The 23684-nt window shown below is 40.0% G+C and overlaps 3 protein-coding genes across 5 annotated transcripts; 1 reads left to right on the top strand and 2 right to left on the bottom strand.

Annotated features, from left to right (window-relative positions):
* Positions 1-3988: 3988 nt before the first annotated feature.
* On the bottom strand, positions 3989-6736 carry LOC116199829. The gene is made up of 4 exons (XM_031530372.1): positions 5507-6736; positions 5197-5394; positions 5015-5106; positions 3989-4910 (listed from the first exon to the last, which is right to left on the bottom strand). The coding sequence occupies exons 1-4, from the start codon at positions 6305-6307 to the stop codon at positions 4193-4195; spliced, it is 1809 nt and encodes a 602-aa protein (XP_031386232.1). The 5' UTR covers positions 6308-6736; the 3' UTR covers positions 3989-4192.
* A 6161-nt stretch (positions 6737-12897) lies between these two features.
* On the bottom strand, positions 12898-15615 carry LOC116199821 (polygalacturonase-1 non-catalytic subunit beta-like). The gene is made up of 4 exons (XM_031530359.1): positions 15337-15615; positions 14781-15235; positions 13869-14571; positions 12898-13769 (listed from the first exon to the last, which is right to left on the bottom strand). The coding sequence occupies exons 1-4, from the start codon at positions 15415-15417 to the stop codon at positions 13089-13091; spliced, it is 1920 nt and encodes a 639-aa protein (XP_031386219.1). The 5' UTR covers positions 15418-15615; the 3' UTR covers positions 12898-13088.
* Positions 15616-18855: 3240 nt separating this feature from the next.
* On the top strand, positions 18856-22071 carry LOC116199833 (root phototropism protein 2-like). 3 transcript variants are annotated; one of them, XM_031530380.1, is made up of 6 exons: positions 18856-19173; positions 19539-19731; positions 19830-19899; positions 20257-20373; positions 20511-21236; positions 21406-22071. In XM_031530380.1, the coding sequence occupies exons 2-6, from the start codon at positions 19607-19609 to the stop codon at positions 21874-21876; spliced, it is 1509 nt and encodes a 502-aa protein (XP_031386240.1). In that variant the 5' UTR covers positions 18856-19173; positions 19539-19606; the 3' UTR covers positions 21877-22071. The 3 variants fall into 3 exon arrangements, with proteins under 3 accessions (XP_031386240.1, XP_031386238.1, XP_031386239.1); XM_031530378.1 differs by having other exon boundaries at positions 19996-20373; XM_031530379.1 differs by lacking the exon at positions 18856-19173 and adding an exon at positions 19427-19455 and having other exon boundaries at positions 19996-20373.
* Positions 22072-23684: the final 1613 nt, after the last annotated feature.

Genomic DNA, 23684 nt, shown 5'->3' with positions numbered 1-23684 from the left:
GGATGATAATTTGAAGCGCAACGTAAACAAAGACAAGTATGATCTTTTCTTCCGACTAAACTTGCAAGGAGATAATAAAAAAAAACCGTAAGCAATTACTAATTTAACAAACTCTTTTGTATTCCTTCAACTTTTCATATATTCAAAGTATATTCAAGAACTTTACACTCCGTCCAAATTTTCAATTACCGATATATACTTTAATTATTTATGTAGTCATACATAGTTTATCATGAATATTATTCAAACTAATTTACCCAATTTTCATGCATGTTAGCCTAAAAAATAAATCATTGAAATCTAACTCAAGAATATATTAGGATACCTGCAGCTTCCTAGAATCAATCTTGAAATTTAATAATTTTGAGATAAAATATATGTTTACTAAATAATGAAACTAAATATAATAAAATATATTAAAAATATTGCATCCAAAAATATATATATTCAAAATTATTTTTTGACAAAATAAAGGAAAAAAAGTTCCATGTATTTATGTTCTAAAAGTGCATTTGATATAATTAACTATTCTAACATTGCAATATATTTCTTCAGATCTATATCTCTCTCTCTCTCTATATATATATATAAACAAAATAACCAAGTCTTCACCCATGCAATATAGATAATCAACCTCCCGTGTATGCATACCGAAAAATCTTCTTATTATGCATAATCCACTATATATCAGTTGACACCACTTTATATAATTATTTCTTATATCAATTTACGCCACTTTATATAATTATTTCCTTAATAATTAAATGAAAAATATTATGAGCATGTTCTATTTGAACGATTTAAATGAGAATATTTCCATAATAAAAATATATTTTAATAAATGATAAAAAATTTCTCAGTATAAATTTGTTGTATATTTGTCAAATATACATCCACTATATATAATTATTTCCTTAATAATTATATAACAATATATATTATGCATTTTTTTACAATATAATATGCGTATGTTCAATTAGGATAATCTTTATAAAAGAATATAAAATTTTATTTAGCATATTAATAATGCTGTGGTAACATCTATTTTATATTTTTGAATACGTGGTGACTTGAGAGTTCAGTTCGGGACTTTGTTATTATTTATATTTAATATTTAATTAACAGAAACACACACACAACGTGTAGGTATTCACATAGTTTTTAATGCAATGATATGGAAAAAAAATCAAATGTGATATGGACCATTCAAAGTCACCAATATGTTATTATACATATAAATATTTAATTTTGACTACCTGGCATTGTATAATAGGAGGCCTCCATTCATGTAACCAAAATATGCCACATCAACATTTAAGAACTTTAGGAGTACCTGAGCAATTGACTCTTCCTCTTTTTTGCATTTAATTAAATATACCCAAAAAACCAATTAAAAAGAGACCCTTCATTTTCTTTCATCTATATACAATTATAAAAGCTGGATTGATGCGTCTTGAAATGCAACATAGGATGGATGAGTATTTGCATTGCGTGACCTTTCGTGTCATAACTAATAAGCATATGACGAGTGGTACAATATCATGCCGCTAGGTCACTTTTGAAAACCAAAATGAAAGACCATGAATCACATATTTATATTTTGCATTCATGTTGAATTAAATACTGTTATTATTATTATTATTATTTAGTGTTTACAACAGGCTTATCCTTTGGAGTCATCACCAATAAGAATGTGACAATTGATAGAATTCCGTGCCACATCGAAGAAGTTCTTAGTAATCAGGTGAGTCTTTTAGTTACATATAAAAGCTAAATATTGTTACAACATCTTAAAATTCTAAAACATTTTCCAATTGTGTACATTAAAGATAGACCTTATACCAATAATACGAAAAACTAGAGCAAAAAAATTTCATTATGGAAGTCCATATTTTAGACAAATTTTTATGATTGAATTGTAGTAATTATTTGATATTGTAAAAATTTAGATATGATTGATTTCAACAAATATTATTTTACTAAACATACATGGAGATGAAAGTTTAAATTTTATTGGGAAGTAATAATTCTTCAGAATCGCATTTTTGTTATTTTTATTTTACTCATTTAAATAATGAGGAATATATTCTTTGTTGATTATAATTTATTCACTTTGTCATCTATATAAATTATTTTTCATAATTATCATCCCAATACTCCAATGATTATTTACTTAATCTGAGAACTTTGCGCGGACCTTTTATCTAATTTAGTTATTTTGCCGAAAGACTAATAAAAAAGAATGTCATTCTCTGACAAATCTTTTAATTTTGGGTATGTACCCGTCTCCTTTAGTTTATTAATTAATTCGAACTATACTCAAGGAATTTTACCTCGCACGTGAGAAGAGTTTGTCACGTAATTGTTTTGACAAACCCTCAACTCGTGGTTGATTGTCCCTTCAAGTCTCTCCATCAATATATACCTCAATTTTTTTTCAAATTTCCGTAACTTATTTTCAAATTTCCATAATGTGTTAATTTAATTGGATGTTTTCGATGAGATTATTTATTTCATATCTTTTTGTAAACACAACAATATCCACGAACTCATAAAAAAAATCAATATAAATAAAAATCCAAAAACCCCCGCGTATATGACCAGTTAACAATACTTCCCGATACCCACTTACTTGATCACTCTACTTATCCGACGAAACCGTCAACTTGCACATAAAAACTTGAGCCACATTACTCGTCAGATAACTCGTATAAACACCGACTTCCCTTCATGTTTTAGGCCTCTGGAGCGTCGTTGGAGCATCGAGCAACGTCATTAGAACTGCAATCTATTGAGATTTGCCCAATTTGAATCTCATAGAGACCCGTGACATGTAGGTTTTAATGCGATGATATATGTCATTACACTGCAATACCATCTTGAACTAACTGCGTCATTTGTTGAGTTGAGCCAACTATTCATGTAGAAAAGCATATTAGTCAGACCAATAAAAGACACTGGAATTACTGCTCGAGAAAGCGATCGTTTCATAGTCAATTCAAAATTATTCTCCGTAACAGTTGGTTGTAATTAATTGTACTATTTTATTGCATCAACTTCTTGGGTCGAAACTAATCCGACCTATTTTATCCTTCATTATATGAAATGATACATGCTGAGACTCCGTGTTTGTCGGACTTCTTCTAACAATAAATCAATGTGCCTACTATATGTTAATTTAGTGCTCATTGTTATGATTATGACAAAATAAAACTTTCGTTTTAAATTTTTTTTTTTTGCCTCGAACTGTTATTTGCTCAAACCAACATATTTATGTAGAAAATAATATTTCGATATATATTAGTGTGGGCAGTTGTAATTTATACGGTATTTCTTGACCCTTGAGAGCAGAATATTTCATTTATTTTCTTCATAGTATTGATTTTCTTGATTAAATAACTCGTAATTGGAATCGCTAAAAATAAATTGAAAATGAAATAATTGTAAATAGAAAATGAAAGATAAAGTTTATTTTTTAAAAAAATAAATCACTAGAGCAAAAATTGTCCAAAATAAAGAATAAAATTACAAAGTTGAGTTTTCAGTAATATAAAAAAGGAACAAACTAAATGTCCAAGTAATTGTAAAATAAATAAAATAACTATTATGAAATAATGTTCACCAAGAAAGATATTATAAAACAACTGTACAATATTGAGAATTGTTTCTAAAATAATTCTAAATTATGTATTATAAATAAAAAATGTATTGTAAAATAAATATAAATATTATTTACATATAGTAAATGCCAAAACACAAATATTGATAAAAATTATTTATAGAAAAATAATTACTTTTCATATGTGCAGTTAGGATATCGTCATTCTTTCAGATACATGAAGTAAGTAGTAGGAATGAATTAAACGATGACCTTGTGCGAGCGAAACAATATGGATCATACTTCCATCGCGGATGGATCCAATATCCACGGGCATATATATGCACATATGTATAGATATATGCAAATCTTACAAACCGAGCACAAACATCCTCAAAATCAGAGGGAGAATGAATTTGATAGAACTTTAATTCTATGTCAATGGTGAAAATTCCACAAAGTACAACAATGTCTCTGAAACATCCAACACCAAACCACACCAAACACATTGGGATCAGATTCAAACAATTCGTTACACTACATAAGCTTAAGCTACTACGGTCTCAATCCTTATGGTGCTGATGCAGCAGCAACTCAAGGATTCTTCATCTTTATTCGCAATTTCCGGGCGATCTGTGTCGCCTTGGGGTGAACGGTCTGCTGCTTACTGTTATCGCATTGTTCCACTTCTACCCAGTTGATCACCTTGAGAATGAGCGACTGCGGGACGGCATTCTTAGGATCCCCGTCATTGCTCGCTCCCTTCGATTTCTTGAAGCCCGCTTCCAGTGCCTTCTCTAGAAAATCCATGAACCACCTTCCTGCCTCAGCCTCGATCTGCTTTCCCAGCTTGATCGTGTTGCCCAGGCTGCAAGGAGATTGAGGTGGATTCCTGTTCTCGTCGTTCTCCCCAATAGTATTGAGTGGTGCTTTTGTAGTGAGAAGTGAGAGTGACGTCCCCTTCCATTCTGAAGCTGTCTTCAGGTTATTGGAGGATGATCTCAGAGTTCTTCCGCTATTCTCGACCCTTTCAGGAATTGATGCAACTGATTTGTACAGAGGATTTCGTCTTTTCAAGGAACTTAGCTCGGGGTTCCGGGATTGGTTGATCGAGTTGTGTGCTATCTCTTGTAAGATCTTTGGCTCCTGTTCGGGCTGTTCTTTATCTTGAAGGTTCGTGTTCTGAGTTGCAGCCTGAATTGAAACCATATCAATCACCGCCTGCACAATCTGCTGATGGAATTCCAGGAACCTACCGAAACACGAAGCTGGAGCATCCACTCGAGCAGATTTGCTTAGACTAGAAAACATCCTGCCAGGTGAGGCCACCGCAAGAAAATTGTTAAAATTTCATATTTGAAGACAAAGCAGAAGATATGATATTTTACAGGAACAAAGACAGTAGAAGAAATGTACTTGAGTGACCGAACTATATTTTCCATGGCAGAAGCTTCTCTAAGAGCTTGAAGGGCGACCTTCTGAGCCGTTTCTCGCTGCTGCACCGCTTCCTGTGAGGCAAAAAAGTCGAAAGCCCAATTTATAACAACTGCTTTTAATCTATCCCAACAGAAGATATATCAAAGCTAGTAAGCCCTCACCTTGCACAGCATGCTAAGCTTTCCAGGCAAATTCATGGACATAGTGGTACTTTCATCAGGCATTGGATCAGAAGACCTAGACTGCGAATTCAAATCCATTTTTGGCTTTGAGGCATTCTGAGAATCTCCATCCATATTTAACGGGCATGGGGCTCTTGCATTCCTTAATCTCGGGGGTGGGGTTGCGCTCTTTTTGTCCTGTACCACAAATCCAGATAAATTAGAACAAGCTGAAGACCATCTTTCTAGGATAGCACATTGATTATAAACAGCCTGGACCTCAATCACCGCAGAGGAAAAATGTACCTACAGCTGACTTTAAGGAACCTGAGACAATCCTCGAATCTCTATCACACACACTCCTGCTCCTCGGAAATTTCGATGATAATGGTGTTGCACAGCTCTTTCTGAGCAAAGGGCTCTCCCCCTTCACATCCACCATCTTTGCCAAGAGCCCTCCTCCGTAAGAACACCGAACAGCTGAACCCGAGCTCATGTCCTTCAGTGGTCTAGACCGAATCATTGGCGAGACCGAAGGGTTCCTCACTGAAGTAGGCCGGCCCTTTATCGGAGTGCACTGATCAAAGTCCAAAGGAACCAGCTTTAAGCCCATCGGGGAGGAGCCCCAATTATTACTATTAATAGCATCTCCTACTCCACCCCCAGGACCTGTGCCCCAAGACCCTCTCTTTGAAGCAGACATCTTCGACACCGATCTTGGGTCGATTTTCTCGCCCTTCTCTCGAAGGCCCATTAGTGGTTCCGGAGTGCCGACCAGTGGATGCCGACCCGGGAGTGGCTTCGCGCCCTTCATGACCGGTACGGGTGACCCAGGCTCCAACCTCTCCACGTAAATGAACTGACCGAGCTGCATCTTGTTGCTGAGGATGAAGTCGTCCTGGTCCGAGGGGAGTGTCGCGTAGATCGAGTGGGAAGAATCGGAAACCTTGATGTAGAACCCGTGCTCCGGGAAGAGATTCTTCTCGTCGAGGTCCGCAGGGACGATGTCAGTCACCTGCAGCAGCGAGCTCCGGTGCTCGCCGGTGGGCTTGACCCCGGTGTTCATCCCATTGATGAGCTTCAGTAGAATTCCGGGCGCCAAAGTCGCCATGCCCGAAATAGCAGTAACTCGACACGAACCCTAGAAATTGGGCGTTCCGGAATCGATCGAGCGCTCAAGAAATTGAGGAGATGGGCATGAAATCGGGGAAGAAACAGAGGGACCCGACAAGGGAAGGTGCGATCTTTTTGGGTTCCGGGCTGCGATTGGACGACTACCGGAACAAAAAAGGGAAATTTCAAGAAATTCAGCCGGCGGATTTCAAGAAAGGAAGCAAATTTCTCAGTCAGGCATGGAGTCTGGTAACTTTGAACAGAGGGGTTGTGATCGGAGTTCTTGAATTTGCAAGTGGAAGAAAGAGATGAGGAGGTGAGGAGGACGGGGAGTGGCTGTGGCCGTTGCCAACGGTACGAAGGACAGAAAGAGGTCGGATATTTCAAAAATTCAATCGGTCGATTTTTTGGAACGTTGTGGCAACGGTCGTCTGAAGCTGCGTCTTTCTTTTCTGCACCAACCAGTTTGAAATTTTTTTCACGTCATTTTTCTTTTCTTTTCCTTCACTTGCGTAATCAAAATAGGGTTTGAAGGCAGATAATATTAGATGGACATCGAGATTTTCATGTAGAAAAACCCAACGTGAGAAAAAGCCTAGGCCAAATTTCGACTTAACTTTTTTTTTTTTTTATAATTCGCCTCAACTTTACTATATCAATAGTGGTTGCACTTTTCTTCAAGAATAAGCTATCGGATAAACCCAATATAAGTTGAACACTCTTAGATCAATTATTCATCACCCAATACGAGATATTTCCTCACATTTTCACTACATTTTCCCATCCCTTCCAAGTACATTTATAGTCATGGCTGATCTAAGTTTGAATATCTATATTTCCTTATTTAGACCTAAGCAATCTAAGAAATTGTTACCAAATCAGGCTTTCTTACTATCCAATTTGGATCCACACAAATACAAGTAATATTTCTATAATCTTATTATGGACTAACTCCAACAATCTGAATTCACAGATTTTCTCTCCTACATATAAGAGGGATATTCCCAACAAACTTCTACTTTTGACTATACGGAGTGTTTGACTGTATGTACTTGTTGAGTCTCATGCTTCACCCCCATCATTCATAGGCATCTCAATTGTTGCATGCCACTTATCTACACAAGGATCTTCATCATCTATGCGATCTACTTTAGCACACAACCTTTTATGCTCTCGAGCGATAGCCAATAAATCTTATGAAAGCATCAACTTTCCACAGCTAAACTTTTTTAGTATTTCTGTCTCTCCCTTGCTAGGTTTACGAATCCTACCATGAACTTTCATCTTGACACACAGAAAAACTAAACTTGTTAACCTGAAACTCTAATATCACTTGTTAGGAGAGGCTACCAAATACCTATGCAGTGAGTTATTCTTTTCCAATTGTGTGTGATCAAAATGGAATTTAAAAATAGATAATAAAGAAGATAGATAGGCACCGAGATTTTTACATGGAAACTCTAATAAGGGAAAAAAACCACGTTACAAACTTAGACTCACCTTCACTATATCGATTGTGGTTACACTTTTTCTCGAGAGCAAAACTCATAAAACACACAATTTAAAATAAAGACTCTTAGATGAACTATTAATGCGGATTCCCAATACATAGTCATGCAATCGTCTAATCATCATCCAGTAAAGCGGATTCCCATCACTATATCATGACGAGCTCCATGTTGATTCAATAGGTCTTAATGAGCTAAGGGACGATACGAAAAATGAATGATAGAATTTCATCGTAGTGATACACAGATTTCCTCCAATCCAACATGTTCTTTCGATAGAGAAAAATATCAAATGACAGTTTTAACTCATACAAAACCAAATGGTAGATTTATTTCTTTTTTATTATTCAATAGCTTCAATTTAGTAAATAATAGAAATGCTTTTCACATATATAAATATATAGTATTATAAAGAGAAAAAATCTTTTGGTGTAATCTTTACTCTCAACAATTATTCATATTTGATATTTTATATAAGTCCCTAAAATAAGCTTATATTGACAAAATTAAATAAATAACTACACGCTCCGTTCTCTATACTCTCTTTGACTTTTTGTCTTGTTCTCTCTCCCCTCGTAACTCCATCATCCCATTCCCCTTTTCTTCTTTCCCGTTCAAATCCTCCCATTAGACGTGTCTTTTTATTTCACATTGCAATTTTTTTTGCTCAAAAATCAATGAATGTCATTGATCACAAAAACGAATACAATGGGAAAATGTTCAATAGGTACATTATAAAGACAATAAATACATTAGTTCCACCTATATCACTGCAAAGGAGGATAACATGTAACTAAAGCATATCATTTGAACTTGGGTACGATTGCAGAAATCTATTCAGATGCTATAATCATTCTCAAGCTCTTGAGACTATACTCTATATAAACTCTAGTGAAAAGCAAAAAACAGAGCATAGCACAATCCATATAGAGACTGCTACATAGAATGGCAGAGCCAATAGGAGTCTTGAACCAGTATCCGGCGCAGCAACCTTTCACGAATTGCATCTCTATACCGATTCAAACAATTAATCCTAATAAGCCAAATCCCTAGATGTTCAAATCAATTCAGTAAAGTTCTTTTGATCGGTTCAAACTATTGGTAGCCTAACTAATCAAAATCAGCCAAACTACCAAATCAAAATACTTGGCTTCCTCGATCAATTTAAACTGGTGAATGTCGTCGGGGAGCCGAAACCTATAGAAACCAACAAAAAAAAGGCGTAGGCACAAAAGGCTGGTCTTTTGTAAGTGGTTGATACAACCAACACGGCTGAGAATACGATCCTTTGTCATGGATGGCAAAGATTCCATCGCAGGGGGATGACAGGAGTTTGTAAAAAGAAGCCGCCATTTAGGAAGGGAGTCGGGTAGGCAGGGAAGCCGACACTGCTGCACAAATGGTTAGTGGCGATCTATCGGTAGTCCGATCTAGTCAGTCGGGTCGGTACATAGTCTGTGGAGTTGGAGCGGGACAGTCTGGATCAAGGCAGCAACAATCGCATCAGCATTGGGTCGAGTTAGTACGGGCCATCTCGAGTCAGCCACAGTTGGTTTATAGTTGGATCGGCGAATCTTTGCTGGCATAGTCGCTAACGACCGAGGAATTGAAGGTTGGCTTCATGCCCTGCCACATGTCTACTCGGAGAAAAAAATGACGTGGCCCCAGTAGGGAGCGTGAGACTTCTCCATCTGGGAGGTCACCTCTACGCACTGCCAGAAATGAAGAGGAAGAGGAAGAGGAAGAGGAAGATGACCGCTATGGCTTCTAGGACGCCATTTAACACATACTCCACCTCAGATTTGAGGAGGAGACGTTGGAGAGCAGCATAGGAACACCGTGCCATGCAACTTGCACTAAATTGTAGTAGAGGACGACCACACGAGAGGGAACTCTAATATGTAACTCGCATTGCACATTGACATTATAGTGCCATGACCCATGTGTCGTCTGGACCAAGACTGGGAAATGCTCCGCCATGCCTAGATCGGGATGACAGGACCAAACTAAGGTTGAAGGCCTTTGTTGATGTCAGAGAGTTGAGGTAGGGTCTGGCGCCGGCGAGACAATTGTCGTTGAGGTCCGAGACCCTACCATACTATTTAAGGAGCCACCACGCGAAGGATCCTAAGTCCCACGACTAGATTGGAGGTTAGCCGTCATGAGGAGACCGCCGCCTTGACTTAGGGCAGCGGTGCCGAGCGGTGACCCCAAATTAGGGTCTCATGTGTCCGTTTGAGAAAAGGAAAGGGGGAAGAAGAGGAGAGAGGGAGAAAAGAGAGGAGGACCACCGGGGAACGGAAATATTTGGGAGATAGAAGGAAGTCTCGACTTTCCGATCCCGGTGGCTGTGAAGCTCGACGTGCTCGCCCGGAGCAGGACGCACGACAATGGGAGCTTGTTTCAGTTAAGGTTTTTTGTTTAGAGGCGCAGAGAGAGAGAGGAGAAAAGCGAAATTGAGAAGGTAACCGATGAATACTTTTATTTCACACATTGCAATCGAATTTGTTTTTAGTTTCACATAATAATTGCTATTGCATACCACACTTAAAATAGAGTTAAGGGAAACAAAATATGTTTCTTTATTTTAGTTCAATTTTTAATAAAACACATGAATTCAATACGTGCCGTGGGTAGCACGAGTCAGTATCTATTACTAGTAAATGATGAAATTATTCGGTGAGAGAGGCAGCCATATCTGGCCCACAGGAAGCCCATTAAGCCAGCCTTGTATGGGCTACCACCAAACGATCAAGTCCAACATTATAATTGTTTAAGTCCACAAAGGCCCTAAAGGGGTGCACATCACAAAGCCGTTTGGTTTTGCCATGGGAGTAAGACACTATTCGTGTTGAAACGTCCGGCACTTGCTTTTCTTATTTCGGGAACAAAAACAAGGGATATCCGCGGGTCTAGTATAATAAAATAGAAATTCTTATAATTAATAAATGCGCACGGATAATTTCACTGAGTATAAATTTTAAAACTTCTTAATAACCCGAGCGTGCGCCATTATACTATACTCTTTCGAGAACAAAATGTTACTCAGCGAATATTCAACTCATTAGACACCAAACAATTTTCTTGTAATTTTTACCGTGACGTCATGATTTTACTTATTGATGTGGACAAATAATTCAATGTGGGCTCAAACGACCAAAGATAAGAGACAGGAAGCCTATTTATGAGGGTTGGTACATTTGAATATCATATGAAATTGATCCGTGCCACTTGTGTGCTCAGTAATTTTGAAAATGTGAGTAGCATCATGTGCAAACATTTAGAAGAATGTTCGATGATCTAAATGTTTAGTACAATTGATTTAAAATTTAACCACGAGAATATAGCCAATAGCTAATTAATTTTTCAATAGATGAATTTTATGTGTAATGTAAAAGTTCAAATTCACTCGAGGCACTTCGTGATCAAGATCAAGTCAATAAATAACGAGTCTCAGTACATTCTCTTTAGATATTTGGTTCTGTTTTTAGGTGTAACGATAAGTTTCTTTCCTTTTTTTTTCCCCCTGAATTAAAGCTCAACCTAGTTCGTATACAGGCCGGTATGATTCAAGTGGGGCACCTTCACCGTACCATCGCATTCATGAGAATTATTTTCTACAGTCTTATGCTTCACATTTCCAAAAAAGAGAGAACAAATAAAAAGAATTATGACCCGCAACCTGTTTCATTTGGTTGGCTCATTCATGAAAAATTAATCATAGAGAGTATTTCAATAGCATAATGAGATACGCACTCATCTATCAACTAAAAAATTATAGGTTTAATTTTCATTATAAGACTTTCCTAGTCCTTTTATTAACTATTAAGAATTCTATTTTATTATCATCGATTCATCATTAACTTCCCTTTTTTAATCGGTAAATAAACGAATAAATGAATAAATAGGAGCGGCATGTCCTTCATGAAGCTTCCCACAATAATGCACTCTTATTGTGCATCATAAGGTCATTTATGTCGATCTTGTACTATGCATTTTTTTGAATCCTCACAAGTCATTCATGGGTCTGATCGATCGATTGAAAGCTCAAATTCACGTACTTAATTCTCAAAAATAAAACCGCGTCTAAAAAGTTATATGTCCATCTTGTACTGCCATGCTTGGGTTTGATCGATCAATTGAAAGATCTTATGTCGATCTCTTACTATGTCTTTTTTTACTTCTCCAAAAAAAAAAAAACATTTCTAACTTGAAAACCAAACGCAAACTAATATAACCCGTCATTCGGGTTTACATGTTCTTTTGGTTCAATCCAAATACACATTGTACTGTATGAGTGGGAAAACTGATTGCGAGCAAGCTGTCGTCTGAGTTCATTCAATTTCAAGTAATAAAAAGAGGGCGTTCTCTTCCATACTGCCTTTATTGTGATCGAGCATCACTGACTCAAACCGTCCGGACCATTGAGTGAAGAAACTGAAAAGATTTGGCAGAGGATTGCAAGCAAAGCCTTCATGGCTGCACCAGTCATAGGACGTCCTCTTCTCTCTGATGACATTTTAAATACCCTCCCAGTCCCAGAAGTTGGCCGGAATTTAATGGCGGGTTAGATGGAAGAAGAATGGCCGGAATTGGCTTGACAGTCAGACGGTGGTGGACCCACGCGCCCCCACGAGTAGCACCATGGCCACACATTGGTGGCTGCTCGCAAGCCTACCTCCTTCACTGGCATACGGTGCCTTCCTGCTGTAACGCTTGACGGGTTACCGCGTACTAGTAGAGCTGATCGGGGACTCTGCTAGGAATTGATAGGCGAGACTCAATCATGATATTTGATGGTCCACATCGAGCTGGCTAGCGAATAACTTGATCTCCATGAACGACTAGATAGTCTGAATTTTTATCAATAAGCCTCGGTTGCCCCATTAGAGTATTAACATGCACAATTATGTATGACATTCTGTTTTTCTTGAATTCTAGTCCTAAAATCATATTTTCATGACTTGGAACAAAATTTTCAATTAATATTGTCAAGCGTTGGTATTTTTATTAGAAACTCTATTTTTGCATAAATTAAACAGGATGTTTGGTCGAATTTAATCAACTAAGAAACGTGAGATGTTAGAAGCCGAAATTATATTGTCACAAGCTTTCAATTTGTCCCGCAAGAGTTCTAAATTCACTGAATGGTCCCGAACAACTGAAGCATATCATCTCCTTGAACCCTAAAAGGATTTTCCCTGTCGTGGCTCTCTAGCAGGCCCTCCTAATCACCAAAATGCTGACTGTTCTAATGAACGAGTCATCTGATTAACTAGCCGTGGTCCATGTCATGTCGTTCTCAAATATCCAGTGGCACACCTCAATGCGACCCGGGCCTGACCCAAGTGCCAAGAAAGCCCCATGAGTGTCACTCCAGGCTGATGTGTCAAGGTGGCAGATGGCAACTCCGTGGTTGATCCGGACCTCTGTTTTGGGGTCCATTATATCCGCCTCGTAGACCCGGACCTTCGGTACCGAGTGGCAATAGTAGAGCAAATAAGGGTATAGGCTCTGATGGCAAGATACGGATTTCGTGACCTTGCCACGGTCTATACCTGTAACCAAGCCGATCAGGATGTCCTGGTTTGACCCATTCACACTCTCCGTTGATCGGACAGTAATGTTCCGGCCCAGGACCGAGCTGGCAAAGTCGACCATGTCCTCGATGGAGCCAACACAGCGCTTGGTCTCGTCCCTGCTTGGGGATCTCTCACACTCATTCAAGGTACTTGAGATCATCGACTCTATGGATGAGTCATCACCGGCATGAAACATCTGCTTTAACTCGGCCTGCTTGGAGGAAGAAAATGGTAGCTTTGAGGAGATGCTTTGAGGCAAAAATGACCTTCTGGGCATTTTATCCCTAATGTCTGGCATCGGCATAATGGTTCCTTTCTTCAGCATCGACTCTCGGAAGAACTTGCCAGGCTCCACCCACCTATTAATCACCTGGTAGAGATGATACATATATAAAGAACTTTCTTAAATTTGATACACAACAAGAAAATGTTGGAGCAAATACGAAATTTAAGAAAATGTTCTAATTACCTTATCCCTCGTTGCCGTTGTGGAGGCAACTGTTTTGTTGGTGTAACTTGCGAAGGTGACGGCCACTTTCCTGCTGTATTCCTTGAAGGTGCTGTTCATCCCATAGACCTCGAAACCGACTTCCTGCTCCCGGGAACCGTGACCATACCGGGTGAATGTATCAGTTCCCCCGTTGAATGACTTCCCGTAGTTCATGAAATTGACCTTGCCCGCGATTGAATCCTTCCCATACGAAGTAAAAAGATCATCACCCACGTTGGCATGCTCCCTGTAGTTTGAGAATTTTTCACCACCCGCATTCCCCCCCTTGCTGTATCGCTTGAAATCGTTTTCCGGCATGTTACCATTGATCCCATAGTTAGTGAATGTGTCATTAGGCCCATTAGCCCGCTCACTGTAGCCAGTGAAACTGGAACGGATTGCATTGGAGTCATTACCATAGGAATTAAATTCATCAGGGCCTCCATTCCCGTTCCTCCCGTAGCTTGTGAATTTCTCGTCCCCGGAATTGTCAAGCCTGGTGTAGGAAGAGAAGGTATGTGCCCTTCCATTCCCATCGGATCCATAGTTGTTGAACTTGAGATTGGGCACATTCACCTCCTCGTTGTAGTTCTGGAACTCGCCTCTCCCTCCAGTTGAACTGGCTCCATACCCGTTGAATCCTTGGTCTGCCACATTGCCATCGTGGCCATAGTTCTCGAATCTTGTCGGGAATATCAGTTCAAATATCAGAGCAAGACACTTGAAACATGAATATATCAGAGCAAGACTTTTGAAACATGAATATATCTTAGCAATTTATACGTATTTTCATAGATTTCAACTAGAATGTAATAACCGATATGCAACTATGATATGCTTCCAGAATAATGAAAATTTTGGGAAGGATTTAAAAATGCGCGGTGCTTATACCTATCAAGGTGCGTCGCCGAGTTGTGGCTGTACTGCCCAAACAGATTTGTCGGCATGTTAGCCCCATCGGCGTAGCCACTGAACGAGTCCATCCCACCGAGCTTTCCCGTCCCATAATTGGTGAAATTTCTCTGGATGTACGTGGTGAAGTTGGAGTCCTTGTCATGCTTGTCAAGGCTAGGGGACAGCTCGGGGAAGCAGAGGAGGCGTGCAGCAGCGCAGAATGCAGGGAGGTGGCTGGAGATGGCCCCCTGGGCTGCCAGCTCCGTGAAAGCTGCTGCATCAACCATGTTCATCGGGGATGCCTTCGATAAGAGGAATGGAGGGGGTTGTGGGAGGTTACTGGTGATCCTTTTGTTCCAGTAGCGGATTACATATGCTTTCGGGGTGAATGGATTCGGCGTCTCTCCATTGAGGTAGTCGACAGAGCTGGCCCCGGTTCCAGTGGCAGCAACCTGCATTATGCAAGAGAAGAGAATAATTCAAACTTCACATACATTACTATCATTCGGTAGAAAAGGTGAAGACTTTTAATGAGTGAACACTTGCAGCTTACATGGTTGAGAGATGGGATCAAGAAAAAGAGCAGGAAGGAGTGGACTTGGAAGGCCATGAGATTGATTTGTTTCTCCTGCATTTTGGGGGAGAACAAGTTGTGGGAATGTTGGTGAGCTCTGATTTTTGGACTTGGAACAATTAATTTATGTGATATGATATCACTTTATTTATCATTTGTTATTTTTATATGAAAACAAGGCAAAAAAAAAAAAAAAAGGACTAGGTAGATGGGGGAAGTAAATAATGTGGGATTAAATGTGTTCTTGACAATATGGGGCGGAAGACTACGGGGAGGAACTTCAAATGAAAATGGAAAAGTTATGGGCATTATACTATATGGTAGCATGTAGGAAGTTCAACATTTCCATTTCGATGCGTAGCCATGTGGGGTGTTAGTGCAAACAGGCGCAGATGCAGACCGTGAAGAGAAAAGATGAGAGAAAGAGAGCCATGTATGGATCTCAACGATCGGATTCATTTAATTTGAATTTGTAAAAGTGCATACAACAGCATATAACGTTAACTGTAACAAGATGATCATATCAAGTAGAGAAATTTTTTTTTTCCTGGCCATATCAAGCAGAGGTCAAGAGAGCTTTGAGTCGTTGCTGAGATCGCAAGGGAACTTGGCAAAGGCGGGACAACAGAGAAGAGAAGAAGCCAAATAAGGACTACTGCCGCATTTTGCTGACTTGGCACATTCCTATTGGTCGAGCGTCACCCTCCCCTCCCATCTCCTATGAGCCCTAGGGCAAACGGGGTTTAGCCGCTAATGCTTTTGTTTCAATGCAATAATGAAAAGTAAATAATGGACGGCTTTTTCGTGATTTTGCTGCTTTACTATTATTAGGAATGAACAGTCCTTTAGTCAGCAGTTCAAGGCTTGTGATGAATGAATACAAAGGTTGTTCCTCTGTTTTAAGTTCGGGTTAGTGAAGATTGTTTTCTTCCGGTTCGGCAATCTGCTGGTATCTCCCTCTGTGGCAAAACTTTCGGTGTTTATTTAGACAATTACCCAACCATGCCCCGTAAGGAACCCCCGGGATATGTTGGATTGGAAGAATTGGCAGTGATCCTCTTTGCAGTGTACACACTACAACAAAAGTAGGCTAAGGATTCACTTTCTTAGAGACGGGCCGGATAATCGTCACAATAGAGAAGTACCCATAAATACGTCTCTAAGATAATCGTCACAATAGAGAACTACCCATAAGTACGAGCCAGCGACAGGTATAACCTATGTTAAACGCATCCGGTCCAGCACAGTTTACCGGATTCAGCTAGCTACATTCTTCTTCGGTAACTTTCTCAAGCTTCCTCACAAGGTTTGCCGTTAAAACAGAAGCAGCGTTGTCTTCTCTTCTTTTCCAGTAATTTTCTGCCGAGAACTTACAAGCACAGGGCGGTTGATCTCCTCGCCTCACCTTGTTGACTCTTCTGGAAAATTTGGTTTGAACCGATTTTGCTAGCAAATATGGAAGGCGAACTGGAAATCTATACAGTGTGCGTACGAATTGTCTTCCGGATGGAAGAGAGTCTACTAACCTGCGAATTTCGTAGGCAAATAGATAGAAAGTATGCCTAGCACGAATGAAAAGAACGATGTCGAATTGTTTCCATCTATTGTTGTCGCCATTTATTCTCTTCGCGTTATGCAGTCTTATCGGTGGTTATTCTGTTCAGTACAGTAAGGAATGTGCTATAGACCTAATAAATTATCCCGACTGTTGTAACCCAAAAAAATTATCCTGATTGCTTCCTGCAAAATATTATGGATATATATATATATATATATATATTTTTTTTTTTCCTTTTCCGGTGAAATACGAGTTACGTTAGTTTAGGCTTGCATACGGGCTGGTCAGTGGACTATGGAAAAATGTGTGTTGGCTAATAAAGTGAAGGCCCGCAAGGCCTCACAGAACTGACACTTTCAGGTAGGGACATTGAACGGGAAATGTAAAGGAGGCATCTTTAAATTACATCCACACGGAAGTTCTACACAGTACACACATTGAGCATTATTTGCTTGGTCTATTGTTTAGTGTCTCTTCATGGGACCAAACTTGATTTTGATTTATCACAAAGTTCTACTGGATGCACCCGATCGATCCGGAAGGAGCGGACTATGATCATCTTTCTTCATTGATTTTCACTCTTCTCCTTGGATACAATACAATCATCTATTCGGATGGAAAATCCATGATATATATTAGGATATGATCTTATCCTTTTCCATGGAAATGTATGAACAATTAGGTCAAGTTTAAGGGATACCTATAAGCTTAGAAGGGGAATGGGAAATGTAAGGAATACAAGTATTTCTGCTATGAGACAACGTCTTTAAATTAAGAGCGAATGTCATTTCAATGAATTCATTTTCCCATTTTCTACATATGTTTTCAAATGGTATGATAATGATACGCGGACTTTACCTTAGCTAATAATGGATTGATTTATGGATGAATTTTCACATATGGGCCCCCAATCGAGCCATGCATGCTTACAACCACATAGATAAGTGGATTAAGATGTTACTTTGTTGGCTTTTGTTTTTCCAACCCAGACAAAGTTGTCTAAGTACGTCTTTCTTCTACGTTACTTTTATCTATATGTTTCGGTTTCCTGCTTCGTGATAAGATCATCCACAAGGCATCTCTTGTTTTCTAGTTTTCAGAATCGGGAGACCCTGCGCAATTTCCAATATATACGACATGATAATAAACAAGCTTGTACGTGGATTGGCTTACAACTTCTGTGATCCGGCTTGTGGTATATATGTTATTCGACATGTGACACTGTGCAATTGTTTCTCTAAATATTACGGGCCAGAAATTCGTAATTAATCTTATTCAGTAGCCAATCAAATGAAATAGCTTGTTTCAAATACAACTTCTCAATAATAAGTCTCGGTTTAAGTCTCCTTGAAAATTTGGGAGCAAATAAGACGGGAAGGTCCCCTTATTTGTCATTGAAATGCTTGCAGATGGGTGGCGTTCCTTTAAAATCTTATTGGAGTTGAGGTGACGAATCCAAACTCTTGAGTCCTAGTATAGTTATACTTCGAATCAGTAGTAGTTTTTGACTATAGGCTTGCAGATATGAGTAGTGCTCCTCTCAAAATCTCATTGGATATATGCGTGGAAAGGTCCATAGGGCATGTGTATTTTCTTAGAGATGAGATTAATTTGATGTAGTGACATCGTTCATGAGTCGAATTAGAAATGGTCAATTATTCTCATATTAGTAATCAATAATTTAGAAATGGTCAATTATTTGTCCTTGAGGGCAATTATATACCAAGAATAGAAAACAAAAATTAGATAAAATAAAGGCGTTGGTGGTGGGTTCCATTAGATATCTAACACTGGAAGGAGAGTGGATGATAAGGGAAGAGATAATCCAACGTGGACATCCATCATTTGATAGATGTGGAGGGCATCTGATTCCTGTGAGAGCCCACCCCTCGTTATTGTTCATCATCCTGTTGTTTTCAATTTCTTCGCTATTGTGGCATTGTTTGCTGTGACCCAGTAGGCATCCATATTGGATGACTGGATCATCCGCTGCTGCACCCGTCGTTCATTATGGGACCTACAATGATCAACGGTTGTAGTTCGGTCTGGCCGGGAATTCGGCTGCGTTGATGTGGTCCGGGTCTCTGGAACCACTTGCTGTAACTGGGCCAGGATGACATGTCCTTTGTCAGGCAGTAATGGAACCTTTTTCCTAGTTCTATAAGTAAAGCTGGACGCTTGTTCTTGCATTAACTCCTCATCAACTTATCGTATGAAACTGTGAATCCATTCCGAGGTTTCACTGCCAACCCAAAGAGGTATGACTTCGCTGCTTAGATTCTGAAGTTTTGTCATGTCACTGAAAGAATCAATGTTTCGGTTTGGCTCCCCGGAATGATATGACACATCGTCTTCTTGAGTCATTCAAGTATATTCATGCATGTGAAGTCCATATTGTTTCACTCAGCACTTTTATCACGAACCAATAGTAATAACTTGTTTGATGTGTCAATGGTTCTCGAGGGAGGAACTCATTTGTTGCTCGTTTGGTTTGTCTCGATACTCTTTGAAGGAACAACAATAGCATAGTTGCTCGAACGGTATCTTTTGTAATCTTCTGATAATTTTACAATCTGCTGTCAAGTAAAGAAGATTAAAATCTTTGTAAACTCATCTCCTGCAGTTGGATAGCACGGCGAGCGTCATCTTCTCTCTACCGAAGTTATATACCACTTCGTTTTGAGAGAGGTGATGCTCTCTCAGGTGAAGAGGTCTCCTCTGATCTTCAGCTCGTGTAAAGTGGAAGCCAACAGAGTCATGGCCGCTCCTACAAAGAACAGAAAGGTCTCCTTCGCCATGGAGAGGACTGCCCAATGGTAGTTAACTTTAATCCCCTGTGTGAAACGATTTGTTGTTTCGGATCAAAGCTTCAGTATTCTGTACCAATTACTGATTACACATTACCTCTATACAGGATCATGTCTCAAGGAATTCCAACTGATGTGGTTATCAAAGTCGGAGAAGCGAACTTTTCCCTTCATAAGGTGTGAAATTCGATCTATTCCTATTTCATGACAATTATCCTTGGCAAACATAACTGAGGAAGTAGAGTTCACTCTTAACCGGGTTGCAACAAACAGTTCATGCTGGTGGCAAAGAGCAACCACATCAGGAAACTCGTGATGGAATCGGGGGAAAAAGATCTGACTAAGATCGACCTCTCCGGCATCCCTGGGGGCGCCAATACCTTCGAGAAGGCTGCCAAGTTCTCCTATGGTGTGAACTTTGAGATCACAGTTCAAAACGTGGCTGCCCTTCGCTGTGCCGCCGAGTATCTTCAGATGACAGATCATTATTGTGATGACAATCTCGCCGGTCGTACTGATGATTTCCTCTCACAGGTTGGATTTTCAAGCTTCTTGAGCTCAGTTGCAGTTCTAAAGTCATGCGAGGATCTCCTCCCCTTGGCGGAAGACCTCAAAATTGTTGATAGATGCATTGAAGCTGCAATCTTTGAGGTAGAGACATAAAAATTGTACTGTTGATCGATGCGTTTAGGTCCCTTTTGGTTCGCATAAATCGTTGATCAAGCTTAAAGATTTCATACTTCTATGGAAAGACTCATCTGAATTAATATGATCTGTTTCGATTACAGGCATGTAAAGAGGCTGATTTTCCGAGCCGTTCGCCACCAAACTGGTGGATGGAGGAGCTAACCATTTTGGATGTGGCTTTCTTCGGGAGGATTATCAGTGCCATGAGAGCAAGGGGCACAAAACCCGTAGTCTTGGCAAGGTCTATTATGACGTACACCGAGAGGAACCTTAGGGATCTTGTCCGGGACCATTCTGGCAATGGGACCAGGTCATCGGCTCCCACTGACCACGAACACATGACCAAACAGTGCAAGCTTGTGGAATCCATAGTTGCCCTTCTGCCCTCTGAGAAGGCTGCTTTCCCAATCAACTTCCTATGCTGCCTTCTCCGATGTGCCATATTTGTGAAAGCCTCGACAGGCTGTAAGAAGGAGCTTGAGAAGAGGATCTCAGCAATTTTCGAGCACGTAACTGTGGACGACCTTCTAGTGCTCTCATTCACTTATGATGGGGAGAGGCTCTTTGATCTCGAGAGTGTGAGGAGGATCTTAGCGGGATTCGTAGAGAAGGAGAAAAGCGTGGCTGTTTTCAATGCGAACGATTTGAGGGAGTTCTGCTCTTCTACTTTGCAGAGAGTGGCCAAGATTGTGGATGTGTATCTAGGCGAGATTGCAATTTACAGTGACCTGAGCATCTCGAAGTTCAATGGCATAGCGAATCTCGTGCCTAAGGCAGCACGGAAAGTTGATGATGATCTCTATCGAGCCATTGACATCTACCTGAAGGTAGGGAATCAAGTCCATGTTGGATTTTAGAAAATCTAACCAGTAAGCAGGAAAGATCCAATTCCAACCGAAGCAGTAACTAGAAATGTTTATTGGAGAAATTATTTAGCTTTGTTGACAGATGAATTCAATATCTTCGTATGATACACATTGTTTTCCTTACTTGCAGGCTCACCCGAACCTTGATGAAATAGAGAGGGAAAAGGTTTGCAGCGTGATGGACCCATTGAAGCTGTCTTACGAAGCTCGGCTCCATGCCTCCCAGAACAAGAGACTGCCCGTACAGATTGTCCTGCACGCCCTCTACTATGACCAGCTCAAGATTAGAAGCGGCACCTCAGAGAGTTATAACAAGCAAGATCCCGTGACAATGAGAAGCCAAGTTCTGGCCGACGTTTCGCTTGTCAGGGAGAATGAGGATCTAAGATCTGAGCTCACGATGATGAAGATGTACATCTCGGACCTGCAGAAGAGCCATGGGCCCAAAGGGTTGACAAGGCGTCCCACGTTCTTCTCATCCATGTCCAAGACGCTGGGAAAGTTGAATCCCTTCCGCCATGGGTCGAAGGACACTTCTAATATCGTCGATGATCCTGAGGAGGTTAAGAAGCCGAGAAGGAGAAGGTTCTCAATATCTTGATTTGGTGGCCCTTTTGTCAAATAAGGTATAGGAAGTGTATAGTCTGAACAAGTTTGTGATGCTTTGTGAATGTGCTTCTTCTTGTTTTATTTTCCTCGTATCTTTTTTTTTTTTCTTGATGAATTTTTTATACTGTCCGTGGTTCATTGTTTGGCATTTGAGTTTGCTATAAATATATTGGTTTATTATCGCATCGTTCTTTCCCTTCTGCTCGTCGGGGTGCTTGACTTCTGCAACTTGAAACATAACGTATATCAGCCTACATCCAAGAAAACAAACGGTATGTAGGCCCAAGCTATTGGAGAGCAGCTCATAAAAAGGAGCCCTGCAACTCAAATCTTTCCATGAGTAGGCATTAGTTGGGAAGAAAACACACACAGACACACACACACAAAGTCGGGAAACTTCTCCCGGAAAATCCTGTGCAGGAAATGGAGGTAGCCCTTACCCAAGCGACGAGTGTTAATTGCATGGAATTTGTGTAGGCTCACAACATTCTGGAAGTAGTTTTCATTCATGTATTACAAGAAAAAGTTGTTCTTACCGGTCATGGCCTGCAACCTGATATTACAGAATCTTGGATCATTGGGATAAATTGAAAGCTCGACTGTTGTGGGGAAATCTGGACCGTGGGCAATAGTGATAGAGCACTTATGCCATCGGGGAAGCACATGACACATTTCCGAAATTCTTTTCTTTTCTAAGCATGCATTAATTGATGGAGATCAAGAGCCAATACTAGAAAGGGCTATGGACAGAGGAGGACTATGTCCTGCTCGAGTATATGTGAGAATGCGGGGGAAAGGGCCGTGGGACTGGATTCCTAAGTCAACCAGCAAGTCCAGGAGTTCGTATAGGAGCTCTCTTGAACGCTAATCGAGTAATCTTTCCATTTGGGTGTGGTGGACCGAACAAATAACTAGTTCAATACCATCGGCAGCGTAAAGAAATTGAACAACCAGAATCACAGCATGTGGAAGACGTGCATGGAATCATATTTGCTGGGACAAGACCTATGGAAAATTATTGGAGTGAGACCACACCACTCACAGAAGACACCAACGCGCTAAGGAAATGGAAAATTAAGGCCGGGAAGGCCATATTCGCCATTAAGTTATCAATCGAGGAGGACATGCTTGAACATATCAGGTACGCCGCTACTCCAAAAGAGACATGGGACATTAGAGCCACAAGATTTGCGAAGAAGAATGAGTTATATTGAGTGAAAAGAGTCGTCTTTGATTCCTGTCTCTGCTTATGGAGTTGAGCGCTTGAAGAGATGTGGGGAGAGCTGCAGATTAAGGTAGCTAAACTACCCGACCATGAAAGTAAATGTTGAGTGAGTACTATTCATCCATTTAGATGTGTAATATCCAATTAAGATATTCGAAAGTAGAAAACTGGCCCCATAATGAGCCCTAGAGTCTCTACTTATAAGCATTTTGATTGGTTCTTACTCATTCAAAGTGAATGAGTAATACTTTTCGGATATTTAGTCTGATCATTGGGGGCCAAGCACGGGGAGTGATCGAAGGAAGAAGACGTTATCATCAGACTCCATGAGCTGCTCGGAAGCAGGTCTTTTGTCCTTTTCATGCCTGTCAATTGTTATTCTACTCAAAACAAATGAAAAATTCGGAATCCAGTGTAGAGCTACTTCAAATGACGGACAAGTTCTGCCTGTAATTCGCGCTAAATATGGAAGAAAATAGATGTGAAGTTGTAAATTTCCTGTAGGTGGTCTTCGGTTACAGGTCGGGTTCCTGGAAGAACGGACAATCAAGTGAAGAACCAAGACGCCCGGAATT

This window comes from Punica granatum, chromosome 3 (assembly GCF_007655135.1).
Source record: "Punica granatum isolate Tunisia-2019 chromosome 3, ASM765513v2, whole genome shotgun sequence".
In the NCBI taxonomy this organism is placed as follows: domain Eukaryota; kingdom Viridiplantae; phylum Streptophyta; class Magnoliopsida; order Myrtales; family Lythraceae; genus Punica; species Punica granatum.
The sequence above is the reverse complement of the archived record's forward strand: the minus strand, read 5'-3'. Positions and strand labels throughout refer to the sequence as shown.

Bases quoted from the DNA above. Each gene is read 5' to 3' on its own strand.
- LOC116199833 (XM_031530378.1), top strand. From the start codon at position 19,607: ATGCTCTCTCAGGTGAAGAGGTCTCCTCTGATCTTCAGCTCGTGTAAA. The intron at 19,900-19,995 runs GTGTGAAATTCG...TGCAACAAACAG, and splicing joins CGAACTTTTCCCTTCATAAG to TTCATGCTGGTGGCAAAGAG. The intron at 21,237-21,405 runs GTAGGGAATCAA...CCTTACTTGCAG, and splicing joins CCATTGACATCTACCTGAAG to GCTCACCCGAACCTTGATGA.
- LOC116199821 (XM_031530359.1), bottom strand. From the start codon at position 15,417: ATGCAGGAGAAACAAATCAATCTCATGGCCTTCCAAGTCCACTCCTTC. The intron at 15,236-15,336 runs GTAAGCTGCAAG...TGCATAATGCAG, and splicing joins TGATCCCATCTCTCAACCAT to GTTGCTGCCACTGGAACCGG. The intron at 13,770-13,868 runs GTAATTAGAACA...CATCTCTACCAG, and splicing joins CAACGGCAACGAGGGATAAG to GTGATTAATAGGTGGGTGGA.
- LOC116199829 (XM_031530372.1), bottom strand. From the start codon at position 6,307: ATGGCGACTTTGGCGCCCGGAATTCTACTGAAGCTCATCAATGGGATG. The intron at 5,395-5,506 runs GTAGGTACATTT...TTTGTGGTACAG, and splicing joins CAGGTTCCTTAAAGTCAGCT to GACAAAAAGAGCGCAACCCC. The intron at 5,107-5,196 runs GTGAGGGCTTAC...TTTGCCTCACAG, and splicing joins AGCTTAGCATGCTGTGCAAG to GAAGCGGTGCAGCAGCGAGA.